General features: G+C 41.4%; 1 protein-coding gene across 4 annotated transcripts in view; it reads right to left on the reverse strand.

Annotated features, from left to right (window-relative positions):
* Positions 1–641: 641 nt before the first annotated feature.
* MSRB3 (methionine sulfoxide reductase B3) overlaps positions 642–26,754 on the reverse strand; it is a 91,785-nt gene continuing 65,672 nt past the window's right edge. Inside the window, exons 6-8 of one of the 4 annotated variants that reach the window (XM_082280271.1) lie at positions 15,440–15,537; positions 1,303–1,417; positions 642–753 (exon numbers count right to left, since the gene is read on the reverse strand). In XM_082280271.1, coding sequence (XP_082136397.1) covers positions 683–753; positions 1,303–1,417; positions 15,440–15,537 — 284 coding nt within the window. In that variant the 3' untranslated portion in view covers positions 642–682. Of the gene's footprint in view, positions 754–977; positions 1,418–7,721; positions 10,484–15,439; positions 15,538–26,754 lie in introns of those variants that run through there. The other 3 variants (XM_082280273.1, XM_082280270.1, XM_082280272.1) reach the window with 3 other exon arrangements.

The following is a 26,754-nucleotide window of genomic DNA, read 5'->3' on the forward strand; positions in this document are numbered from 1 at the left end:
GACGTATATTACCTTGTACTGGATCAAATAACATGAAGGATTAAAATGGCTGTGCTGAATAATTGAGATCCCAGTTGTATAATTTTTCCTATCATTTTAAAGTTATGCCACGGAACCAGAAATATTCCACTAATAAAAAAAGGTTGCTCATAAAAAAGAAAAATATCAAAGAGCCATTAATGAATAGGAACATTAGAGAGAGAAGCAGAATTTTCCCACTCCTCACCCCTTTTGTATATGCAAGTACTACTTTATAGGTTTTGATTCTTTTATAAAATTATAAACACAGAAAAATTCCTGAGAAGCAGCTAGTGTACTCATGTCAGATGTATGGTGATGCTGATAATTTCCCTTACTTTTCCACCCATCCAATTAGAAAGAATTGGCAATACTTGATCACAGTAACAGCTCCATCCAGTTGTACACTGGCAATTCAAAGCAGGAATATTCTCGGGGTTTAAGACAACTCCATCTGAAGGATCACTTTCTAAATCTAGGTGGGAGTAAACAGATTCTACCAGGACTGTTTGTCCCCAGTGCCACACAAAGGAAGGAGCTGTAGCCACAGGCACATTCAAAGCCTCTGTGTCATATTACTAGTAGCTTGAAATTCAGACTATAGCCTCTTTGAAAAGATAGTACTTTTCCAGAAATGTTTATTTTACGTTTAGAGCTGTTATTGTTATTTCTTCTCAGTGGTGTAGAAGTCCAGTTGGAAGAGTTTTCTTTCCTCTGCATTGAAGCTGAAAATTCCTGGAAAGTCATGACAATATTCAGCATTCATGATTACAGAGACAGACATATTTCATGAAAATTGCATAGGCTTTTAATACAGGATTATGAATGAGCTCTAATGTTGAAATTATATTAGATTGGATTTCAGAGTGTATTTAACATATTTCCATACAGCAACCTTGGGATGTCTTTTCAGTAACAGTGATTATTACAGGCAGGCTGTTTTTTAAGAAAACATTAGTTCAAGGTGGACAGGGCTTCCTGAAAAATGTTGTACATCTTTATGGCTGATGTTTTAGTTGTTTTGAATTAACTTTTTTCACAGCCAGAATGAAACATTTCACCATATAATTCTTCATGCATGTCTTCAAATAAACCTGGAGCCTTTGCTGTGAATTTTTGAAACTGTAATACAATCTCAGGCATGAAAACTCTTTGTGAGCTGAAGCTGAGCATTTTGCCCCAGGTTATCTGGTTTCTCTCAAAATATAAATATTCTTAGGTAACGTCTGTCTTTTAAAAATAGTGGTTGCCCAAGGTGATCCGAAGTCATCTCTAAGCACCAACCTGTGAACAATCCCAGGCTTACTCTTTTACAGGCCTCCAACAGTTGACTGCCCAGCCCACAGATCTTGATAAGGACAAGCTGCCTGATCAAGTGGAATGGAGTTCGGATTTTTCTCTATATAATGACAAACACATTGAAATTATGAATTGCCCAGGAAGCATTTGGAAAGCAGAAGTCAGTGACTCATTGGGATCTGCCTGTACAAGCAATTTCTCTACCTGTCCTCAAGGCTCTGGCCCCCTGGACCACTAGCTCAGCTCTGCCATTTTTCCCATTTTTCCTTCCTTACAGAAAGCAGCAGAGTTCATACTCCTGCTTTTGTCTGGAGCAGCAGTGGCTTTAAATGTAGTTAACTTGGCTCAAGGTAGATTAGGCTCAAGGTAACTGGGTATGTCTTGGGTGGTTCATGCAGTTGTCTCCTGGGGTTGCAGCCCTTGCCTCTCCACATTTACTCACTGCCATGAAGAGCACATGGACTATTGTAGGACGCCGATACTGCCTGCTATTTGTCTCTCTTTGACGCTGGTGTTAATCGGAAGTAAAAATACAGAAAACATTTAGATTTTACCAGTGTGAGGCAATGAAAGGCTTTCCTTCTAGCAAGTTTGATAGCTCTCATTAGTCTGCTTTAGTCACTGGAGAAAAGAGATGTGTGTTTCCTACACTGGTGAACACTCCCCTCACTTTTATACTGCTGGAAGAAATGTTTATTTTCAGGGCTAAAACAGTAATCCATTTACAGTGCATTTCTGAAACCAACCCTATTTTATTCATCTCACTTAAATGGTTAAAACTGTGAAACTGGATGCCCCAGGTTCTACTCCTAACACCTAATAGAGATTTTTTGAAGGGATGTTTTGAAGACATTTGAAATAGGAAGCCCTGCGCCCTATTCTCACAGCTGTTGTGAAACTCTAGGTGAGTCCACACAGATGTGGATTTTTATTGCAGTTTAACATTTCTAAATACCATGTTGGTTAGGAATAGCCTGAATCCTCTAAAACTGACTTTTATTTTTGCCCTCTAACTTGACCCGTGGAATGCATCTACTAATTAAATATCAACAGGAAACAAATGTCTTCACAGAGGTAAAGTACTTATCTATGGCAATTTTGGTTTGTGGTATAAAAGCTCGGATGAAAAAAAATTCACATACAGAAAGACTGACATTTTTAAACAGTATATATGAACTCATGCATGGCCACCCAGAGGGATGGAAATGGCTGGAGACAGATGCTTTCTCCTGAGCGGATTCGATAGGGTCTAGGAGACCGTGCCTTTTCAGCTGAGCTGTCCACAGATATGACAATTCCTGTACTCTTAGACAGAGCAGGCTTGGCCAGTCAGCAAGGAGGAGCAAAGCTGTGCATCCCGCTCAGTCAGCCTCAGCCCTGCAATGCCACTCAGAAGGGAAGCAAAACTGTATCTAAACGTGCCTCCATTTGTACTACTAGTAGGAACCTATCACACCATTTCTTTCTTGCCACCCAATATCAACTTCTCAAAGAATAATTTCTTTTCTTTTTCCACTGATGACTGAGAAGAACATCTGACTTTGAGAAATCTCCATAGCCTCAATTGTAGAATCATCTGAAAGATGAAATCAAATACCCAAAGGAAAGCAGGAAAACCTACCATCTCACTTGGTGTCTGGGTGTAGGAAAAATTCTGCTCCACTATGACCAAAATGCTTTTAGATAAAACCCACTACTGGGCACTGTCTCAGCCTTTCAAGAAATCACCTTCCACTGTAAACACTGACTGCAGTCAACAAAAAATATTTATTCCTCTCATCTGAGGATCTTCCACATGCTTTGAGGTACGTGAGTTCATAAGTGAGAAAACCAAATATTATCCCTGTTGCATGTCCATCTGTCAGATCTTGGATGCTCTCGCTCAGTGTCACGGTGTCAGTAAGGATGAGTGAAGCTGCCCTTTGCCCAGGGTGCTGTTTGGTTTAAAACACCAGATTTGGGTGTTGCTAAAAGCACCTCCCACCACCAACGTCCTTGTTTTCCAAAGTAAACAGTCTCTGGCGTCTTGTGACCTGAACAGCCCCAAGTGTCTGACCTTGAAAAACAAAAACATATTTCATTTGAAAAGAAAAATCTGCAGCCTAAATTATTTGAGGCACTGCTTTCCTTCCTCAGCAGGATGCTGGAATGTCCAGGCTGTGGTAGGAGCCGCTTATACACCACAGACATACACAGGAACGTATTTGCCCTCTAATGATATATTAGGCAATGGTTTTGAGTTGGCAGGCTACTAAAAGCCCTAGCCAAACAAAGATAAAATTGTAATTTATCAACAGAGAATACTGAATTCATGGTCACTGGTGACTGCTGGGACTGGTGGTAGCCTGCAAAGCTGAAGTTGACAACACAAAGACAACAAATTCCAGATACTGTTTACACTTTTCTCAGCTTTGGGGGGGAAAAAAAAGCTGTCTGAATTTTTTCCCCTAGAAAATGTTCAAACTAGGAACAAGATAAAATGATCACCTTTCTCAAAATCCAGTACAACAGGGCTCAAGCAGCAAAAGTGTATGAAAATACTGTGATTGCAACTACCTTCTGCAGCATGTAAAGGAAGGCATGCAAACAGAGCAGTGGGGGTGCATGCACAGAGGCAGCTGGGGCACTGGTTCACTAAGGAGTTAGCAGTGCTGGGCTTTGGTGGCACAGACCTCTCTTGAGAATTTGGTCCATGGCTTTTAGGACTTATATTCTCTGCACTAGTTATTTTGAGGACTAGGATTTTCCAAAGGCATCCTGTTCCTGTCAAAGATTTTAAGGATTCTTGAAAATATTTTATCTCAAGTATGTTGAGAAACCTTTCCCAGCAGTCCTTTTTATCACTTCAGATTCATAGGAGCTTTGTTTCACTAAAGTCAGTGATGTTAGACACATATCAGAATGACGTTAAGATTTAGGACCTATTTCTACAGGGTTTCACAAGTCTGTGTTATTTTAATTGTCCTGAGTTAAATGTGATCTTAACAGTGCCATGATGGAAATCCATGCAGTTTCAGGCGAAGCAGAGGTGCAAACACCATGGGGCAAAATGCAAGTTCCTCTTTCCCACCATCCAGGTACCCTTCCATCTCCTGACCGATCTCTAGATGGAAACCAACTGTTCTTACAGCAAGGAATTCAATCTTCTCACCAGCTGCAGCATCATCACCACAGTGATTTCTGTGAACTGGTCCCAGCACCAACTAATTTCACAAAAAAACCCAGTGAACAGCTAAGAAATCACCAGGGATGCTGGCTGTTACAGACCTAGGGCAAATGTGAAGTGGAGTTCTGGAGGTGAAAGGATCTCTACACCATTACAGACCTTTGAAATTTCCCAGTCCCAGGGGTGTACTTTCATGGGAAGAAAAAGCTGTTTCAGATCACACCAGATATTTTCTGCACTGCCCAGCAGTTATACCTGAGGATGTTCTCCAGATGTTCGTGTTTCTATGAAACATACAATAATAAAGTTGTAAACTGGACGAGACAATACTAGAAATATAAGAACAAGGGCTCTAGGGCAGCCTGGAAAAACATGAACATTAACTATCCCACACACGAAATCAACTTGTCCTCTTTAAGAGGCCGACAAAGATGTATTTTATTTGCTTTTCTAAAGAACTGCTACTTTTCCCAGCAGGTGGGCACACACAACTTGTCACGGTTCTTATATTGCCAACAGGCAATTGCTTGTATGTTGGGGAACAGATACTCCTTTCACCTGGGCATACAAGAAGTGAAAAGTACAAGGTCTAAGACAAGGTGAAGCCACAGTTTAGATAGTTTTTATTCCACAGTGAAAAGAAAATAATAATGTGTCATTGTCTGGAAAACTACAAAGAGCAACAACTGAGAGTGCACTGGCTAAGACATCTGCAGAGTGAAATGTCAACTGTTTGCAAGCTGTCTAACAAGAGTAAGACTGGAATTTGCAAATGGAAGCTTGTTGTCTTTTCTTGTCTGGAACCATTTCTCTTTTCTGATGGCTATATTGGCTAAGAAAAATGTCTGAGAAGGCTGGCTACAAGTCCTAGGATGTCTTCGGGGAAGGCTTCTGAGCATACTTTTCCTGCCTTATTTGGCTGCTCAAGTGGGTCCTGATCCCAAAAACATGTGGACATAACTGAGACCTTTTTGCTTAGTACACTTAATACTACACTGGTAGCCCTGTGTATAGTGGTTTCAGGGTGTCACCTGCCTACACTGCTTGGAGTCTGGCTACTCCAGTGACTTCACTGGGGCGTGTTTGCAAGTATTATCTCACCTTCTTTTTTTTTTAAGTGACTGTAAGAAGAAGATAGTTGGGTGCTGTCATGGCTTTGCTCTGAAAAGCCTAGCCCAGCCTTGTGGTGTATGACTTCCCTTTACAATAAAGTGGGAGCAAGCCAGACTGGAATGTAGGTCTTCACTTATGCAGGATTAGACATTTTTGCAGGTTTATTGTGGGACCTGTAGGTGGCCTCATTTAAATAGTCAATAAACCAAGGAGTATTAGTTCAGTTTTCCAGTGTGCTAAGCAACTTTTTTTTTTTTTACTCTACCGAACTTGGAAGCTGACGAATTTGCTTCTGGTGCCATTGAATACCCTGCCATTCATTCTGTAAACAAGTGGGTATAGAGCACACTGATTGCAATGCAGAAAACGCAAACATCTGTTTTGTTTTCATCCTTAAATTCCTTCAGGGATAGGAAGAGAGAGGGAATGATTTTGAAATGCTGAGTTAGGACCAGAAAAGCAGCCTGTGTCATGTATTTCACATTCCCTCCCAGACCATGGATGAAGACAAGAGGACTGATGGCCATACAGTGACATTTTGTAACAGAATGAACAATAAGAGAAAATGAATACATATCACAAATTCTATTAGAGAAGGTCTAACACAAAATCAGTTGGGTAAATGGACTGCAAAACAAGCTTAACTGAATTAAGACTAAGACCATTCAGTACAACTGAGTACCAACATTTGCATCCACACTTGGCATCATGCTTGTGACAATGCATTCTTTGCTGCCACCCCAACAGAAACCCTGACTTATGATGCTCTCTTATTTACATGCTGTAGTCACTGTGGTAAGGCCTCAGCTTTAAGTACTTCATATATACACACTGGGGTTTTGTTTTAGTGTATGATTCCTGACAGAGCTTGTGAAAAAGGCTTACGATTCAAGTGCCTTTTAAATATGGAAGCCATAAAGCTACTACAGTAAGAGAATCTCAAAGCAGATGGTTAGTTGGCCTTAGATAGTGTGGCTGATCCTGCCACCACTGCTTCTCCCATCCTGTGGCTGGGGCACCCTGGGGAACACCAGGAGCAGCTGGGAGAGTGTCTCTTACTAGAAATTTCTCTGGTTTTGAAGTGGTGGGGCACACATGTGTGCTAAGAAAAACTGCGTGCCATGCACTGCAAGACACAGCCTGCCTTGATCTAGATTGGAGCACAGAGCCATCCCCTGTGTCTGCTGCCAGGGTAGCACCAGCAAAAGGACTGAATGCCTCTGAAGATCTGCCTTAGATCAGCACACCGCCTCTGGGTGCTGACAGACTGGCTAAGTTTTGCTGGGAGTACAGGGCAAAGCCACCATGGGGCATCCAGCTCTGCATCTTTCTTTAGTGGCTACAAGTTAGTATCTCATTTCAGAAATATCTAACTATTACAGTTTTGAGAGGGAAGTACAGTGGATGGGAGAGCCCCAAGGGATTAAGTTTTGGACTAACAGGGATCATACTAAACTTGTAAAATAAGTGTGCAGTGTGTCATCTGGACACTTGGCAATGTCGGAGAACAATTAGCAAGGGATTCAATTTTGATGTAACTCTCTGGCTCCCACAAACACGAACATGGAAGCTGGTTTAAAAACAGCCTGCAACTTCTACCCCTCCCTTGCACCTATCTTTTAAAACCCCCGGCAGGGTTGATTTACCACATGGCATTAACCTGCTACCTGTGCAGTATTCCAGACCTTCATCCTTGGAGATCAAACTGGCAGAAACCTACTTGCCAGCTACACTCCTCCATTGCAGACAGAGCCTGGGCACTGCAGGGCTCCTATGACATGCTTGACTGCCTGCAACCCACCACATCCCACACTGAATCTTTCGGAAGAGGCTAAAACTTCTGCTAAGGTAAAGTTGAGCCTTTCTCTAAACATTTCCTTGCCCTATTGGGGCCTGGGTGTTTGTAATAGTCTTTTGAAAGCTGGTAGGTGCAAGGACACCTGGTACCCTGCAGCGCTGTGGCCCTGCCAGAAACCTACTGGACATAAGGCAGTGCATGTGTAATACTCACAGTAAGTTAGGGGAAAGCAAAGTAAAAGCAGTTCCCTAAGACATGCTGCAGTGAAGGATGCAAAAACCTGACATAAAACCAGATAAATAACAAAGCAGAACAGAATTATTTATAAAGAAATTTATTTTATATTTGTGTACAGCAAGTATACGAAAACAAATTTGATTTGAAAAATGTATATTTGATTTCTTAAAAGTATTGAACCCTCTTGTGGAAAGGTTTTCATTATTAAAAAGGTACAGAAGGCTAAAATTATACTCAAATAATATATGTGTGTGTACGTATATATATATAAAAAACAAGTGCAATTTTATATATATATAGTATATATAAATAACGTGTGACTTACATGATTTTTAAGATATCTTATTTAAACATCTGAGTAAAATAGAGATATTAGAAAATATAGTTTGCTATTTCTACAGAGTTTGCATTCAGTTTTTATAAGCATCTAGACAGTGCAAAATTTAAACATACAGATATATTCCATTATTCTATACATTGTGCTCAGCTCCCAAGTTTCCTCTGTCACAATCATCACCAGACTGAATCAAATTTGGAGGGTTCAATACTAGCCCTTACTAGCATCTTCTAAGAGCAATAAAAGGAAATCTATCTTACCTTGCACTGCGCTGTGGTATAGCTTGTGCACGAGAACAATGCATTTCCTATATGAAATGATCTAACTCCCAGAGATCACATACACCTCACCATATTGACTCATTTCATTGCATTCCATATCCTGCAAAAAACAATCTCCTGTAGGACAGCATACATTACTGTGTTCTGAAGCTTAAGTAATATATTTCTTTAACATAAGGCAGGAATATACTGAAATTTGATAATACTTAAATCAAACAGCAATCTGGAGTTAAACCACATTTATGTAACACATTTTTATAGATGCTGTCTTTTTAATGTTTGTGTCAGAAAATGTGGTAGAGAAAACCTACTATTATTTAAATAAGAGCAAGGGATAAAAGTAGTCCTTCCAGAAGAAATTGCTAAAACCTAACAACACTAGGAGAAACTCGATTGCCTTGAAACACCAAAGGTCAATCTGCACAACCTTTCCTGCAGCTAAAGAGCAATTCCTTGCATGGCATCTGGGGGAATACTCATATGAGTAGGTGCTCACTACAGCCCAAGCGTTTTAGCTGTAAATATTTATCATCCTCATTTGCATCTATTAAATGATAAGGTGCAGTATGTTTTTTTCATGTCTTTCTACTGTTGCTAAAAAAAAAGGCAATTCTGACCATTCCCTATGCTTTCACAGTAGCTATATTTTAACTGAAGGGTGTTTGAACTTTAGATTCAAACCGCCACAATATGTTTATTATCACTGACATAAAAACCTCACTCCTGCTTCCATAAAAAACAGTTGCTTTGTTCCTACCAAAAATAAAATTGGATCCAAACATGTTAGTCACAAAGTTTGCTAGTAAAAGTAAATACCGTATTCATTAAGTCTCTCAGTGTTTAAAGGCAAAGTGGTGTTAGCAAATGCTGTATAGGATAGCTTAAAGAACAGTATTATGCACAATTCTAAGTGTTAGCCAACAAAATCTAAAAGCAGCTGTGAAAAACATCTTATGGGACAGTGAATTTTGCTACATGAAAACTTCTGGGGCTGTGACAGGCGTTTTTCAAATTCATTTCTTACACCAACGCTGTCACTCATGTCCTACACCGCAATTGCACAAATTAAAGGCTGGATCTTGTATGCCGTATGCACCCAGACCAGCTAATCTTTAAAACTGGATACATCAGGAGGGTCTCCCTCTTTTTACTGCATTCATTCCTAAACTCCTTCTAGCAGAAGCTGGCATGTTTCTGAATCCTTCTAGCAACCGACAAGATAAAGAGCCTAATGTCATCCTTCATCTACTTCACTTTGCAAGTTTATCTCTGCACTTGCCCATATAATTACCCCCTGTAGATTTCAACTTTAATTCAGATTTGCGTTGCGCTTGTTGAACAGGCCTCAAAAACAGACAAAGCCTCATTAGTAGCCTGTAAAAGTGAGCCGTACTAGTTAAAACCCTAATTTAAATACCAAAGAAAGGGGAAACACAGATGCTGAGACAATGTTTACATCCTCTCAACCACACCCTTGAAATTTTGGCAGTAAATTAGCCAAAGGATGGTTTTAACATCTCATCCATCTCTTTCAGTTGGGAAGGAACAGCCATAACTACAAGTTTTTGCAAGGTGCGGCTGATGCTGGAAGATGGTTGAATACATACGACCAAAGGCTGCATGCCTCACAAGTCAGAACAAAGCAGAGATGTGCTAGGAATTCAGGATTTTCTTATGCCCAGAACTTTCCTATAGACTGGAGATAAACAGAAGTCCCATTTCCCACACAAATAGGAATAGTGCTTAAACCTAAAGTAACACAGCATTAAGAAGAAACTAATAACTAATGATGTTAAAGCCTCTCAATTTAAAGATTCCCCAAAGCAATCTCAAAGAAAATAAGAAAAAAGAAAACCTGTGGACTCAGTCAATACATTTCTCAATCCAATTATACAGTAAATGCACTGGCAGGCAAGGCCTCAGTTCTGAAGAGGTGAGGAAGAAGAAGGATGGTGCAAAATGCTTTCATACATTTGAACATTCTTAGGTTATAAGAGAGCAGGCAACTTGAAAACATTCCTTTTAAGCTGTGTGGGATCGATGCAGTTTTCTGCAGACTTTGCTTCATCCTACAGCTCAGCTTTGCCTGTTTGGGCAGGACTGGCATTACTGCTGCCTTCTCCAGCGTTGCTCTTGTCCGCTGGCTTGAAAGATAATGAAGCAGAGTTTGTGCAGTACCGTTTGCCAGTTGGGCGAGGTCCATCATCAAAAATATGCCCCAGGTGAGCACCACACTGAAACAAAACACAATAGAGTATCAATGTGTCTCTGTGCAGCCTGATGGCACCACTGTGGTGTTAAGCAATGACTAGCAGCTGCTCCCAAGGAAGCGCACTGGTGCCTACAAGGCCCTTTCAAGTGGGATTTACAATCTACATTTATTTGCAGGAGTGATCCAGGAAGATGATCTTCTGAGATACCACAGGTGCCTAAGACTCCAAGCCCAAATTTCCTGGGTGTTTCTTGTCATGCCACTGCGTATGCTTGGATGGACCACCGTCTCTGAGGAGCTGCCTGTTTCTGTAATGATCTCACGGCAGGAGCTCAGTTAAAAACAGGGTGGTGAGGGCAGCACTGCTCATGTTTCACTTACTGCTGTAAGGATATCTGTGTAAGAAAGGGACAGCCTCAGCTCTGGACTCTGCTCAGCCTTCAGCCATCTGCGATACCCCGTGGTAAAAAAACATTAAACCTTTTGGTGATCCTGGCAAGGACCTAAAGCACTGAAGATATTCTTTGGAGTGTGCTCTCACACTTTTTTTTCCTTTCCCTTTCTATAGCCTGGCACTCTTCTGAGCATCAAGGTCCTTCTGGGCGCACTTCTTGCCCCTAGAGGGGATGGAGCTCAGCCTACTCAACTCATAATTTCTATAGTATATATGCAATAGGGACAGGTGACTGAAAAAGACCTGTAGTGTAGATATGTAAAATATTTCCTAATTAATAATCTTTGTCTGGGAGTAATTCTAAATGATGCTGAATTTTGCTTTTTGTAAGAAATATGAAAGTACAAGTGGTCTGCTGCCACTTTTGCTCTGTATGAATCATACCCAAATACTTGCAGTGCTACTCAGGATGAACACTACTCATCCTGTACGTAGGAAATGTAACAGTCCTTTGCTTTACAAGGACTGCTTTATAAGTACAATATTTTGAAGAAGCTAACCCTGCTGATCCTTATTCAAAAATTAAGATTACTATCATTGCCCATTATGGCTGACAATTAATCTGGATAATAAGAACTTCTTGTAATTAGTCACTTAAATTCCACAGGTTACTTTTTACAGCCTGCCATGAGAAATAAAAAAATAAAACCTTGCACTGGAGAAATATTTATCTTGAACGGGGAAGTCATGCTGCTTTACCAAAGAGTCTCGGCCTTTCAAGTCAATAGCTGATCTCAGTGAGAGCTGGAATGATGTAATTGAGATCACAGACCTGCTCGTGGGCTCACAGTCAGACAGCAAAAATTAAAGACTGCAAATTATTCTTAACATTTAATTAATTCATAGTATTTCAAATACTTAGAGGCAACAGTGATTATTCCAAACTCTGAATGAATTAGTGATGGCAAATCTCTACCCTGTGGTTAATGCTAATGTTCTCCTGCTGTTATGGCCTTTAATTCACCAAAGCAGCAGGAAAGGTGTCTGTAGAAGCAGGCAAAGTCTTGCCTCCAGGTTAAACTCCCTCAACAGACTGAAAGGCTGGGGGAGGCTCTCACACCAGCTAGGTGGGACAGACTTCTCATTTAATGACAGGTGAAACAATAATCTTCACTGCCTCCAGGAGCAGGGCAGGTAGAAACTTCAGTGCTCCCACCTGTTAGTTGCACCTATGCAGATGCATCCCGTGGCAGACTCCCTGCTCCTGAAGAAGTGTCACTGAGACAGCCATGGCAGTCCACCAAGGATCCCAATAACAACTGAGGGCTTCTAGACCATGGTATCAGCAGGATGAGCTCCCACAGGAAATGGAAAATGGCATCCATGACTGGGTTAAGCAGCAGCTGCTCAGCTTTGTAAGGAAGTAAGATAAAATATGGGAAATAAGCAGAAGGAAAAGGAAGTTGAATGGGACCTAGAGAAAACTAAGCTTTGAGTCTTCTTCCTGAAAGACTGCTGTCTTGCCACCCTTTCCTCCATTATCCACTGGTTATTCTTTTTATCATTTTCCTTTATAGTGAAGGTCTTTTTTAGGTTAGTACGCACAGAAAACCTGAGCTGTTTCTGAAAGTGGGGTATCTAAAAATGAAGCATTTCACCTGGCTATAACCATACCTTTGGGGGAAAAAAAGTTTAAAAGTAAGTGTCCCAGAGAGAGTATTTTTCTAAATGCTCAGCATCCTAATTAAATCATCTCATCTCAACTAAGAGTGCTTCAAAACCTCCTGGCTGGAAGTGTTAAACAGATCTTTTCCAGACTAACATTTAACAAAAGATAAATCATTCCCTCTCTACTGGACAGAAACAGAACAAGAGAAACTGCAGAGAGAGATGGTCTGTAGAAGTAATATATTCATATACAGACTACAAAGACAATCTATCAAAAAGGCTTTCCTCACAAAACCTGAGAAGCTGTGTGAGAGCCCAAGGTAGTCTCATTACACCTTTTTGTGATGTCAGAATCACAGCAGGATTGAATTACTGGAAAATTTGTTACCTTTTGAGATTACCCCTCACCAAAAATTTATGTGGCGATTCTCTGTATAGAGGACTCTATAACTCACCTGCCCTAAACAGAAATGCAATTCAGTCCTTTGTATCACAGTATAAGAAACCTGACACTCATGTGAGATTACAAAGGATGAATTGACTTTACTGTCCTCCCCACACATAATAGGTGCTGACCATTTTTCTAAGACATATATACATGCCTGAAGACCCTCTGAAAAAGAAACAATTATCTGTTGCGGCCTTGCACATAAATATATTGTGCAGAGTGCACTGGGACAGTGAAATGGTTAAAGCATTCCAAGTATGTGCTCAGGAGCAGGAAACGGGTGGTCACTGCTAACTGTCAGTATGCTTGGATCTCCCAAGCCTCCTGGTTCTAATATGCTGCTGGGAGGCATGGAAAGCAGCTTGCAGTCAGTTGCTGTAGTTGAGAGTCCAAGTTATTGGTGTGCAAACACTACTCCTGTGACTACAGAATTTTATTCATTTCTACAGGTACAGATAGTAGCTAGAGAGACCACAGGGAAAGGGACTCTTTAACAGGACAGAGGAAAAAAAGAGATGCATCCAGTTTTATAGTATTCCTTAACTGTATTTGTATTAACTTCTACCTGTCACTAATCACTGACCTTTTAAATACATCTAGGGTGATGTGTTTCCAAAAAACCGTGGAAGTTATTTCTAGGATAATCCCATGGATGAATTTGATGAATATTACAGTGGTTTTTCCCATGTGTTTGCTTTCTATAATGAAGAACATTTAAAAATATTTTTTTTATTCTCTCAGACAAGTGGGAAGGACTTTCAAAGAAAAATCAACTACTTTTTCATCTGCAAAGGATTAATAAGGTTTTGGGTGTGGGAGTTGGTATTTCCCTTCAGTTCTATCAAGGTCTGTCATATCAATACCACTGCTTTGCAGGTTGCAGTAAAACTGCATTCTTTTGCAGCTGCATGTGTGATTCACGCTCCTAGGGCAGCTACACAATGCAACAGTATTAGCTGTGCTGAGCACTGGCTGCAAAGATGCTCACCACTCCTCAAGCTGTTTTCCTGTGTGACTTGATCATCTGTGAGGTTACTGCCCCAGGAAGCTGGAATAGCTGGTAGGAAGTTGCTATTGGATTACACAGCAACCTTGATCATATTTTTTCCTTCAGATTTTAGTTTTGCTTTGATTATATGGCATCTGCATGTGACTGCTGCTAATATTGCTGGTCTCAGGTCTGCTAACACTATTTTGTTTGGCAACAGGTAAACGACATTCCCAGATTCCTTGGCCTGACCACAGGCTTCCTTGGGCTTCTCCAGGAGCTCTGGCCATCTCCTAAAGTGTGTCAGCAGATACAGGCTCAGCAGGTTGGCAGTAAGCAGATTTGAGCACTATTCAGGCCTACTAAGCAGAGCTGAAGAGACTAAACTGCATTTTTGATTACGCCAGTAACCACTGGTGAAGCACGAACTTCCCAATCTGCAGTCTCATTTATACCTTGCTAGCAAATTTAGGGAAGTGAATATTCCCACATGGAGATTCCCATGGATCTTCTAAAGCATATCATCAATGTTAAAACTTCAGAATTACGTAGTACACATGACAAACTAGCAGACATGCTAATTTGGCCATTAACATATTGGGCCAAATGCTCTACGCTGACTGAAGTTAATGGACACTCTTGAGAAGTTTCTTAACTCATTCTGAGCCTTATATATGAGGACTGACTGACTACTAAGGATGCATATTGTCAGGGATAAAAGTTACCCCTCCCAACAACACCATCTGGAAGAACACCATATTATCACTGCCCAAATGAAGCTGCTGCTTCTCTCAGGAGGAGTTTGAGCACGTGGAGCTAGAAGACTGCAAGCTGCTGGGTACAGCTGCTGAATACCAATGCAGCAGCTTCTCCCTTTGCTAGGTAATGATTATGCCATTCCCTTCACGGAAAGGAGGGGAGCACAAAGCATGAGAGAAAGTAGAACAAGACAGATAACGGAAATTTTGGGCATGTTTTGAATGTCTACTGACTTCATTATTACGGCAGATGGGATTGTTTGAGGCAGCCATTAGGACTGCGCTGGGAATGAGTGTTGGAATGAGTTAGCATGGATGCACAGTAATGTAGAGTGATGGAATCAGCACACCGACAGTCGCTCCACTGCTTTCGACTTCTCTCAACTGCTCACGTGTGGAGTCAGTCGGACAGGCTCAGGCTCAGGAGCTCCTTTGAAGAGACCCTCTCCAGGAAGACTATTTCTGTAAACTCAGCACTGAGTCCAGCCATTTACATCTGCTCAGTTAAATCTCACATGAGACAACAATGTGCATTCCAACGATCCCTTTGTGCCTTCAGCTTGTTCCACCCAGCTTTTATACCTACAACCCATTGTGCTCTCTCACAATGATTACTATTTAATAGAACTGAAAGGTTTGCAAATCTCAAGGAAAGCACAGCACGCTGTAATGGTTTCTGCAGTCTTTGCCATTGGAATGGTCTGTGTGTGCTGCAAACTAACCTGACTGCAGGATATTTCAATCCGATGCATCCCATAGGAGAAATCATCGTTGAAAGTAATTGCATCGGGACTGATCACATCATAAAAGGAAGGCCAACCTGGAAAAGAGGAACAAGATAGGTAAAAAAAGAGGGTGTCTTTGTGGCAGATAGCATTGCAGAAAGCAGGACAGAATCACACTTTGAAAAATGTTTCTCTCACTCCAGAGCATGGAAATAACGAAATGGAGATTTTTATTCCAAATCACTTAGGTACTTTGGTACTTCCCCCCCAAATACAAAGTTGTTTACAGAAAAGAAGTAATGTTGCCACTAGCTGCCCAACTTCCATCTCCACAGGGATTCCTGCACTCCACCACAAGTAGCAATAGCAGTTTAGCTCAGGGACAAAGGTCCCAGGTAAGCCAATTCAGCTTTAACTACCAGTTAAAAAAACCCCACAGATTCTACCCTGAAGACAAACAGCAAGGCTTTATGGAACACAAATGCTTCTGCTTTTGCAATATATAGGTACTTAAAAAAAAGAGTTCTGAAATTGCAATTTGGAGCCCCAAAACATGCCTTAACCTTTGCCTTCAGCAAGGCAAGCCCCAAAAGGATGTGTGCAGATACACATTAGAGGCAGTGAGATGATTATTATTGTGTCTCATGTCAAAACAGTAACGAGTGCTTCAGATCAGACATGGACAGGTGGAATCATAACTATGCCTATATTAGACACTAGTGGATGATCTGCATGTGGTCTGCATGCAGGATAAAACAACTGCACTCACTAACGCACATGTTCAATGCAGCTGATAGCTGAGCACTGAGCTGCATAACCTGACACCAGATGATGATGAGATGTGTACCTGACCTACCAGTAATGGCCACTTACCAAAATAATGACCTTCCACCCTTTAACTATTCCATGCTAACTCTCCCCCTCTCCACAACACAGGTAAACAACAAGGCAGGTCTATTTGGTGACCCAGAAGATATCCAATACACAGTAACTTTTCAGCCACTCCACAAAAGCCGTCATAATGCTCCATTTCCTGAAGCAGGGGTCCCACATAAGCACCTGACAGGCTTTAAGGTCATGTCAGCATCTACCAGTGCCCATCTGAAATCTCACCAGCTATCTGTCCTTCTCATTCAGTCTCTTGCCAAATATAACACGTGCGGGCAGCTCTTGCTCTCTCCCTGTATTACACATATGCCCAAGAACAGAGAATTTCCTAGTTTCTTCTCCTAATATCTGTTAAGCTTTTGCTACTGATGATTTCATAAAATGACTTGCAATAAGCTATTAAGAAACACAGCAGCAGCTGTGAATCACTGCATGCAGATGAATAAAGGATGCATAGAGCTTTCCATAAGAAAAGTGAGTAAAATTTTCTGTACAGTAAAAAGAGATGTGGAAGCTATCAACATTTCTGAATGCGGGTAGAGAAAATGTGTAAACTGGAAAAAGATCCATACATCTTCAGTTGTATCTCAGATTATTAAATATGGAAGAACATTTATTAGGATATAAGCATAACCAACATATTCTTTTAAACAAAGAAATGCTCAGAAATGTGTTTCTCCTCCTTTTCGGAACACACATACAGTAGCACTTCTAAGCTACCTGAAGGCATTGCAACCCACAAGTCCTAAGCTCCCAAGGTGCCTACTACTACCACAAGTGTTTCCACGCCAGAACTCATTGCAGAAATAAGAAGAGTCATCCCCCTCTCTCCAATTATTACAAATGAAAGAGTTACAGACAGCAGGCAGACTGCGGAGCAAGAACCCTGAGCAGGGAAAACATCCCACAAGGCAGGAACTCAAAACAATGCAGCAATGATAACTGTAAAAAAAACAATTTATAAATTCTTCCCCTCATGCAAAATGTTGCTGTCAAACAACTACCTTCACAAACAGAAAAGGAGTAAGCATATGACAAGTTTTGTAAAAAGGGTTATCCTGTTGACAGAAAAATTTATGTCTTCTAATTGGTGGCTCCTTTCCAACACCATTTGTCATCTTCTTAGCTGAGCCTCTGTCTAATGAAAATTGAGGTCTTACATAGAGCTAGTCAGAATACTTTTAATGACGCCTTTTTTGGTTTTTTAAATAATTTTGCAAAGCAGACATACCAGTTTGCCCTCGTGTGATGGCAGAGCAGTTTCAAAGAGAGAGCTCTTTGGAACAACCAACTATGTGATCATGTGAAAGCCTTTAGAGAAGGCAAACTTCAGGGCTGCAGAAATTCTCAAAGAAAACCATGCCTCCTTCATTATAGCAATAAGGGGGAAGCTTCAAAGACTGCAACACAGAGATTGAAGCAATCTGTGTCTTGCTGAGAAAATTATCTTGTGAGAAGAGTTTGAAGGAGATGTGTTTATGTCAGCTTTGACATTAAGAAAGACCATCCATCCCTCTTTCTCTGGACTTCTCCTTTTGGTCTTCCCATTCACCAGAGAAAAATTATTTGCTTTGGATGCACTCCACGCACTTTTGAAAAATGAAGTCATCTGAAAGCTTTATAAACAGGCAAGCTTCTCCTAAAGTAGTCTTTGTACCCAACTGGAGTGGCTTCAGATTAGACTGTCAGTTCATGCTACATGTGTTCCAAAGGTTCCACCACTGTCACATATGGTCCCCAAGAGAAGGACTAGGAAACAGACCTCCACAGTGTGTACTTTTAACTCCCTGCCAAGCCATCTCTTTGTGAGTAACATGGCAGGCCAGGCAACAGCACTCCCAAGACAAACCACTAACTCTGTGAGGGTCAACTGAAAACTGAGAAAACCTTGGAACAGAAAAGGTCCTGAAGGGCACAGTGAGACACACCGTCACTCTGTTGACCTTGAGAGGAAGATGAGTGAATTGCTCATCGAGTTGATGAGCCAGACTCACCAGAAAATCAATCCCCTTTTGCAGTCTTATTTCCTCTCCTGAGCTAGCGTGGAAAACCCATCTGATAATTTGCTAAGCCTTCTCACACCATTTTGGCTACTTCAAAAGCTGCCAGGAAAAAGTTGTAGCAGGAGTAGTCTGCTTGCCTGCACATCAGGCAACTCCCAGTGGTATAGAAAGCCAGCCATAAACTCTCTGTCTGTGTAAGTGGTAAATGACCCAGCAGTGGCCTCCACTTTGCAGGCTCCAGGCCACTTCACCTGTGTCCCTGGCTGCAGCCCCTCCACTCCTGCCCTCCTGCACTCCTGCCTCTTTCCTGCTGTAAAGCTGCAAAATGGTTGGCTACCTCTACATTTTAGGCTGGTCTCAGCTGTGCATTAAATCTTCAGCCCACCTTTGAAGGCTATCTGGCTACTTGTTAAGGGCATGTTCCTGTAGGGATAGGGGTGAAGATGACCATTTTGGATCTCTTGTGCTTCTGCTAAGCTGAGAGAAACAGTAACCCTTAGCACTGCAGAGGCTGAGCACTGGTGGAGACCCTTTGGTTCTGAGACTCAACCCTCCTTGGGTGATGGCCTTCTGTCAAGTCTAGCCCACATCTGATGGGCAGCAGGAGCCAGGTTGTTGTCTTTCAAAGGAGGTAAAACATACCAGCTAGGAAGAAATAGCTTCTGGAGGAAAGGGGCAAAGGGTAATTGCAAGAGACAAGATGAGGGTGGGAGGAGTTTCCCAGATGAATGAACAACTTCAAATGACATTCACATTTTTGTGTGTGTGAACAGCAGCTAGAGTTTTGTGAATACATTTATCCTTGAATGTAAAGTTTAGTTTGAGGGGCAGTACGACACAGTAATGACCGGCAATTTTTATTGCGTTAGAGACATCTAAAATGGGTTCATTCTTAGATTCACAGCCACTTTGCACCACACTGGCAATATAAACAGGCTTTAAAATAGGAGGCCATTGTGTTTGTGTTCACTCCAACCCTTTGCATGGGAGTCAGACCATTATGTCCTAAGGGCCAGTTTCTGCTAAGTTAATAAGCAAGCCACAGAGATGAACAGTTTTTCAAATAAACAGTAATTATCATTTCTTGGATCTAAAATACACTAAATAAAGCAATGAAACTTTCTTCTGTCAAGTATTTAAGTGAAAAACGTGTGTAAACTGAATATTACTAACAGATCTTTTCTGCTCCATCCTGCATGAGTAACAGAGAGGATCTTACACTGCTGGGTGTCACACATACTGAGTCATGTCCTGTTCTTTCTCCTTCTAGGACATCCCCCAAATATTTTGTAAAAGCTGTGCAGCATTTCTAAAATTCACTCCACACACCCTCGCCAAAACGGAATCTTTTGTTTTCCATAATGGTCCCTATTCTGGCAAAGAGGAGACAGTGGTTTATGCCTCTTCATTAAAGAATGCTTTCTTTCCTGGCACTGGGCAGCAACACAGAAAGACAGGGAGGAAAAGAAACGTTGGGTTTGATAACCAATGCTGGATGCTGCTTTTGCCACTCTGGGCAGAGGGCTTCAAATCATTCCAAAGAAGCATCTTCTTTCTACTTTCAGACCTCCTATTCCAGGTACCTGATTGAGTCTATCTTACTAATAAGCTACCCATGGCAGGCACCTATACGGGCAGCTGGTGCAAGGGGGGTACCAGGACAACTGAGCTGCAAGCACACAGCAGTCCCAGAGAGCTGACAAACTGAACAGTCAAACTGAGATGCCAGAGTAGTTATAATGCCAGAGGAAGGCAGCAACAGCAAACAGTGTGCCCATAGTCTAGCACCCATTTTGCCCTCCTGATACAGATTCGAAACCCCAGCAGAAATAGATTATTTCTTTCACATTAACCTAGGAAGCTCTAAAACCCCTTATCTTGTGGGTTACTCCAGGATTCTTTCTTGCGGCAATGCTGACCTCATGCAAAAAAAAGAAAGACATTTTGTTCCCATAAGCTTTTGGAAAACAGTCCAGCTGCTGATTGATTGATCAATTTCAGAAGCATCTCAAACCTCCCTCCAGTTTTGCAAGTTTGCACACATTTTATTGTAGTTAGATCTCAAACTTCCTAGTAGATGAAAGCAAGCACTTAGACATTTAACCATTAGAAAGTGCGTCTATAATTATTTGCAGAAGTGAAATGGCAGGTTGCTTTTGAAAATCAGCCCTGCTAGGCTATTTTTTCCCCTATTCTGAAGTAACATGGCTTCTGACATTTTTTTGAACAGCACAACTGCAATCCCAAAGCATGTAATGCTGTGACATTATTCCCGTTTCATACACCTGCCGACTGGAGACCTCCAGTTTTTCAGTACCTGTGATGTCTGTAGTTGTTTTTGATTTTAGATCCCAAGGAGATTAAATTCAACCTGCATTTTATCATTCTTTGCTGTAATTATTCCAAGCATTTACTTCAGTGAGTTATTTACAGATGGAGAAGTAGGGGGAGATGGAAGATGTTAGAACTACCAAATGGCACCAGATGGAAAAGAGGACCTTGACCTGAAAAATACCTTGTTTCTCTGATGTGCTGTATTTTTAGAATTCTGATTCCCTTTTAACCTAATGTGGATTAATGAAAACCCAAAGGCTTTTTAAGGTAGAGTCTCATCATTTATCTTCACTGAGAAGCCATGTCTGTGTAAAAACATAAAGCGTATTAGGATTAAAAAAAAGGTAATAAAGCTTGTGCTTTGAAACTGATGTAAAGCTGAAGGGCCTTCACTTTTTTCTTACTCAAAGGTTTATTGAAACAGAATCTGAAAGACACAGGCATCCACAGCTGTAGCTTCTCACATAAAAGTTTAATGTAGAACTACAAAGTGACATGTTGCTATTAAGTAGGATGCCTGTACAGATACAGGGCGCTTTTTTGGCTAGCACAGAACATCCTGCATTATTTCTCATAATACCATATTCTTACTTAAAATTATTTCACCATCAGGTAGCACTTCTTTCTGTGGAGGTTCATGTAATTTACCCAAATGTAGCTAGAAACAGAATCAGGCACTGAAGCATTCTTGTTCACCAGCAAACAGATTGACGTTAGATATGTATTCCAATGGAAAAAAAAAAAAAAAAGGCCGTTCCTTTCCAGCACCATGCAGATACAAGAAGGAAAACACAGTACTATTTTTCAGCAGACCATGCCAAAAGAGCATCAGAGTGGTAGCTAGGCAGGGGTTGAAGGGAACAACACAAAGACAAAATGAAGCTTAATTTTGGAAGAAAAAGTAAAGAGAGAGCTTCTCTCTAACACTACCTGTCTTTAACAGAAAAGTTGGGCTATTGCAGCAGGCAAATACCATACTAACAGAACAGTGTGGGAAGGGAATTTTTCAAAACAACTGAATAATAGCAGCTTTTATGAGACAATCGTCACCTGTTTTTTCCTTTATGTTTCTCACTTGGGAAATAAAAAAAGTGAAAGCCATGAATAAAGGTGGTATTTGTTTTCTTCCTTTATAGCACTCTGAGCATCCAAACAACCTACCATAAAACAGCATATGCAATCCAGATTTATTTCTTTGTTAGTGGGAGGAGGTTATATTTGTTTAAAATGATTGTTAAGGGACATCTGAAACTTAGCATCTACAATTTCATTTGACATCTGAATTTTTCAGAACAAGAGTGCCCCTGATGTCTCTTGAGCAATAAAAGCATGGGGCCTACTCTCCTTAGCAATTAATAACTGTATCACAATACTGCTCTTGCCCTCACTGCTTCCTTTGTGCTTTCACTGTGATCTAAAATACTGATAAATACAAGCTGGTTCTTTTAGAGCCTTCCTCTGTAATATTCAGCATCTTGAATGTACAAGCCGCTGCTAAAATCTACAGGTAGGCAGGAGCTGGGATCTTCCTCCTGTCTGCTTACAAAGATTGAGTTACTAATGGTTTCTTTCTTGGTTCAGGTTCAGCAAAACTACTGAACCTAACTCACTTCCTCCCAAAGGACAGGTTTCTCCCCTCATGTGAACAGTGTCTCTTGTTACTTTAAATCACAGCTAATGTTTTTAAAAATATATCTTACACATAAGTCAGCTGTAGATCTTCAGCATCAAAGGAGCCAAACAGAACTGCGTGAAGCAGTGTAACCTTAAGCTATAATTTTAAAATGCCATCAAGAAATCTCTCAAATAGTTTTTAAAATTTACTGTTGACCTAATAACCTCAGTCCAAAGCATTCAACTTTGAATAGTTGTTTTTGTTTTCCCTCCAAAAGCACAATTGGTAAAACAAATGTATATATTGCAAAATATCTTGAAATTGGTATACCCATGAGTTATCTGTGCAACTCACTAAAATAGCTAAAGATTTCATATAGGATGAGTAAATCAGGATAGCTATAGAGCTGGCTGGCCTTACAATGGAAGTGATTTAATAAAATTGGAATCCTAATGCAGTATGTTCACAGAGAAAGTAAAAAAACCACAGAAAATGCAACCTTGTAATAATCAACATCTGGCACTGAAATGAACAGCAGTCACAGATGAAATACATATGAAATCGAAAAAATTTTCATGGGGTCTTTCGAGTAACCCTCAAATTGTTTGTTGAAATATTTTCCTTTTAGTATTGTTATGCATGTTTGGAAAATAAAGTTTGTAAAGTACAGCCAGAACTCAGCTGCACACTTAAACTGAAACTACGGAGGTGACTGAATTAATTTTAATTCCAAAAAACCCCCAAAGCCTGTACTGTCTTCCTTTTGGAGCTATATTCCTTCTATGAACCTCCTTCTATAGTGCCTCCAGTACTGAGTGCTCTAGCAGACAAGCACTCTCCTCATTTCAGCTGAACAAATAGGTTCTCATCTCAGCTGTAAAGTTCTGAAACAAGGGAAAGAGTTACTACACTGATTAAAACAAACAAAACCCCCCAAAACAACAACAAAAAAAGAAAAGACAAAGACTCCCTTTCTTCTGTTTACTTTACTAAAGGAGATGTCTAGGTGAGGGAACTTGGTCACAACTGAAAATGGACGTAATTTTCTTGGCCATGAGGGAAAGCTTTTGTCAGGCAAAAACTGGGGCAGTTAGCTGATGGCAATGTCTGCCAAAGGTTGACAGAATAGAGCACTGAAAGCAGGGTGAAGACAGAGCTTCAAATCACCAGGTCTGTAAGGGCCATTTGGCCACAGGACAAGACTCTGCAGGAGGAGAATATGGAGAGAGGTGGAGTACAGCTCCTTCCCATGCCACTGTGGAGAGCAAAACCCTCCTCTTTGCCTACTATTGCAGCTTATCCACAAAGCTAGTCCTTAAGACTGACACATTTCTAGACCAGGATTTTTATCACACTGCAGGAGTATCTCACCATGAACTACATGCTCATCAAGCCCTGCAAGGAACACAGCCTTGAAGCCCTGCTTCTCATGGGGAGTGCAAGATCTACTCTCTGCAGATTTATGCAGACGTCTGAGGTACTTCTGCCACCCTAGGCCTCAGGGTAACTTTACATTACCCTCTGCCTAAGACTTTGGCTCTGCAACATACAGTTGAACACTATGCCGCATGCATAAAAGAATGCAAAAGCTACAGGCACTACCTAAAATTCTAAAAGAAGAAAAGAAAACAATGATTTGCAAGGTTAGATTTTTTTTTAGGGTTTTTTTTGCTGTTGGTTTGGGGGGAGGTTTAAATCTTTTTAACAACCTCTTATGCAAACAAAAAGATGTAGGTAATAATGCTTACTAGAAAATAAAGACCTTTCTTCACAGAAAACCCTGACAAAACCAGCATACATGTGCACACACACTCACACACACTTCTTTTAAGTTTTCTGTAGAAAACTTTGAAAACTTGAAAAACCTGTAAGTATTGAAATGAAAAAGTTAATATTTCTGATTGTAATGTTCACCTTTTGTTTTCTGTTACAGTTTCTAAAGCAAAGCATGCCCTTTCTCCTAAACACCATGTTTTCTTTCAAGGTTTTCAAAGGAAACTGCTTCACAGCCATACTATGTCATTAGTAACACAGTCCATGGAAAGAAACAGCAAAGTAGTTAAAGTCAATCTCATGAGGAGATGTTCTCCTTTAATGCTTTGCCAGGGGAAGCCCAGCTTGCCTCCTGAATATCCTAAAGACTGAGCAAACATTAACATGAATATGGCTGCTGCACAGGTCAGCTCAGCACAGGTCTCTTATTCACTTCTGCGCCTGTGCTATTCCTTTCATGACTGCATCTTTTATGTCTCCTTTTTCTTCTGCATTAGCCTCCTACTATATTTTTTACTCAAATAAATAATTTAAACAAAACAAAAGTGCCATACACGAAGTGTTCAAGACATGAAAGCCATTTCCAAGGTAAGCTATGAGCATTTGTAATTACACACAGTGCAAATGTTCACAGTGGAAATCAGTTATACTCACTACATATTTTTGCAGACAAATAATATTGGTTTATAAACATTCAACTCACTTCAGGGTCTTGCTTTCTTTTATGCTACTCTAGGTAAAGAAATACGTACAAAGGAGCAATTTGCTTGGAAAAGAAACCTGTTGCAATAAACGTGAGGAGAAATAAAAGATATAGAGAGTATCAGCAAAAGGAAATGGGCCCATATACAGGGGAAAACTGGAGAGGCAAGATGCTAAGGAGTGGACATGCAGCATAGTGCCTCTCATTGAGGCATTCAAGTTACATCAAAGAAAACTCTGTACTCATGCGGATTTGCCTCCATTACATGGTACTTTCCACAACACTAGGCTAACTGATGTAGCTGCTATTCACCACATCAGCTATGGATCCTCTTTGGATACTCTTGTCTAACGCTGATGGCTGCTCAGTATTTGTGTTTCCCTGGGCTTCCTCCTCTGAGCCACGCTGATGCCCGAGTCCCCAGCGGAGCCCAGGACGCGCACCCTCCCCGCCTGTGTCCCTGCGCGCTGCCCCTTCCCGCAGCCGCCGGAAGGGCACCGGGGTTGGGACAGGCACGGCGAGGGGAGAAGCTCCGGCCGCGGAGAGGCCCGGCCCGGGCGGGGGCTGCGGGAGGCGGCCGCCCCCGGCCCGCCCGGCCGCTCCTCAGCGGCGGCTGCCACCTCCGGGCGGGGGGAGCCCGGCAGGCCCGGCACAGCGCATGGCCTTGTTCTTGTCTCCACCTGCCGATTCCATAAGCGAACGTACCCGGGGCAAGCAGCCTCACGGCTTGACAGACAGACAGATAGACACGGGTCGGTGGTCATACAGCCATGTTTCAGGGCTGTTCCTGCGCAGTCAAACAACCGTGACCCGGGCGAGGAGACAAGACACCGACACCGTAAGGGGTGACCAGCTTATTTTCCACTTCTCTCCCTCAGACTTTGGAAGAAAGGCAGGTTGGCGTTCCGCCGCCTGTTTCCTCCTCGTCAAAGCCATTCATAGGTACCGCCGAACCCCGGTGACCCAGAGCGCAGAAGGGCCGTCGTTCCGCGCCGAGAGGGCAGCGAAGGCAGGCAAGCCCCTGTGCAAGCAGCCGACGTGGCACTACAATCACTCGGTACATTTCTGGAGCTCACATGTCAAAAAGCATCACCTTCAATTCACTGAACCCTTCAAAAGAAGCACACACTAGGGCTCCGGCCTAACCTGGCTCTCACCCTCCTCAGAAAGGACTGAAAAAAAGAGAGGGAAGGGATATACAAAGGCATTTCTCATCAACTGCTAAATGGCCCGATATACCCGTAACCTCAGCTTTTGCTTTATAGCAGGAGAGTGATGAAAACCTGATGGGACAACATGCAGGCTGCACTTTGAGCCACCGGGGTGCATTTTTGGAATTGGACAAATACTCTGGACACCTGGGAAGGGCGTGGGCAGCAAGGGGAAATACTGTCAGGAAAGGAAGTTTAAAAATATTAATAAACATTTCTGACTACAATTTTAAAAGGTGAAGTGCTGGCACGGATCAGTTTTCCTGAAAAGCAGGGATCGGGCTCAGAGCTGGCTCCTGATCTGCTGTTTGAAAACCTCAAAAGCAGAGCAATTTAGACAGCAGCTTCTTCAAGAAGTCCAGCTGAAACTACAAAGACATAAAATTCCAGTCAGACACAGGAAATTCTTGGGGCAATTCAAGAATTTTATGAGTCAGAAGATAAAAATCCCTCTGAATATCTAACTAAACTAATCTAATGAAGTAGTCACCAGGAAAGGAGTGTGATGAATCTGCATGTCAGGAAGGACAAATTTAAACAAACAGGAAATTGAACAACCTGAAGTTGTTTTCATTTTTACTCCCTGTGCCCTGCTTCTTTTATTTTTTTTTTTTAGGTGCAAACTGTGTTGATGGCTGCAGAAGCTGAGGAGACTTTTTCATTTTAGAGGACGTCTCAATTTAAAAGAAATTAATTACCTGTCTTCCTTTCAAAAAGGTGGTAATTTGTTTATTTGTGATTTATTATTTGCAATATTGTAGACCCTCCAGGGCCAAATGCAGTTG

This window comes from Coloeus monedula (assembly GCF_965178545.1).
Source record: "Coloeus monedula genome assembly, chromosome: 4".
NCBI classification, from domain to species: Eukaryota; Metazoa; Chordata; class Aves; order Passeriformes; family Corvidae; genus Coloeus; species Coloeus monedula.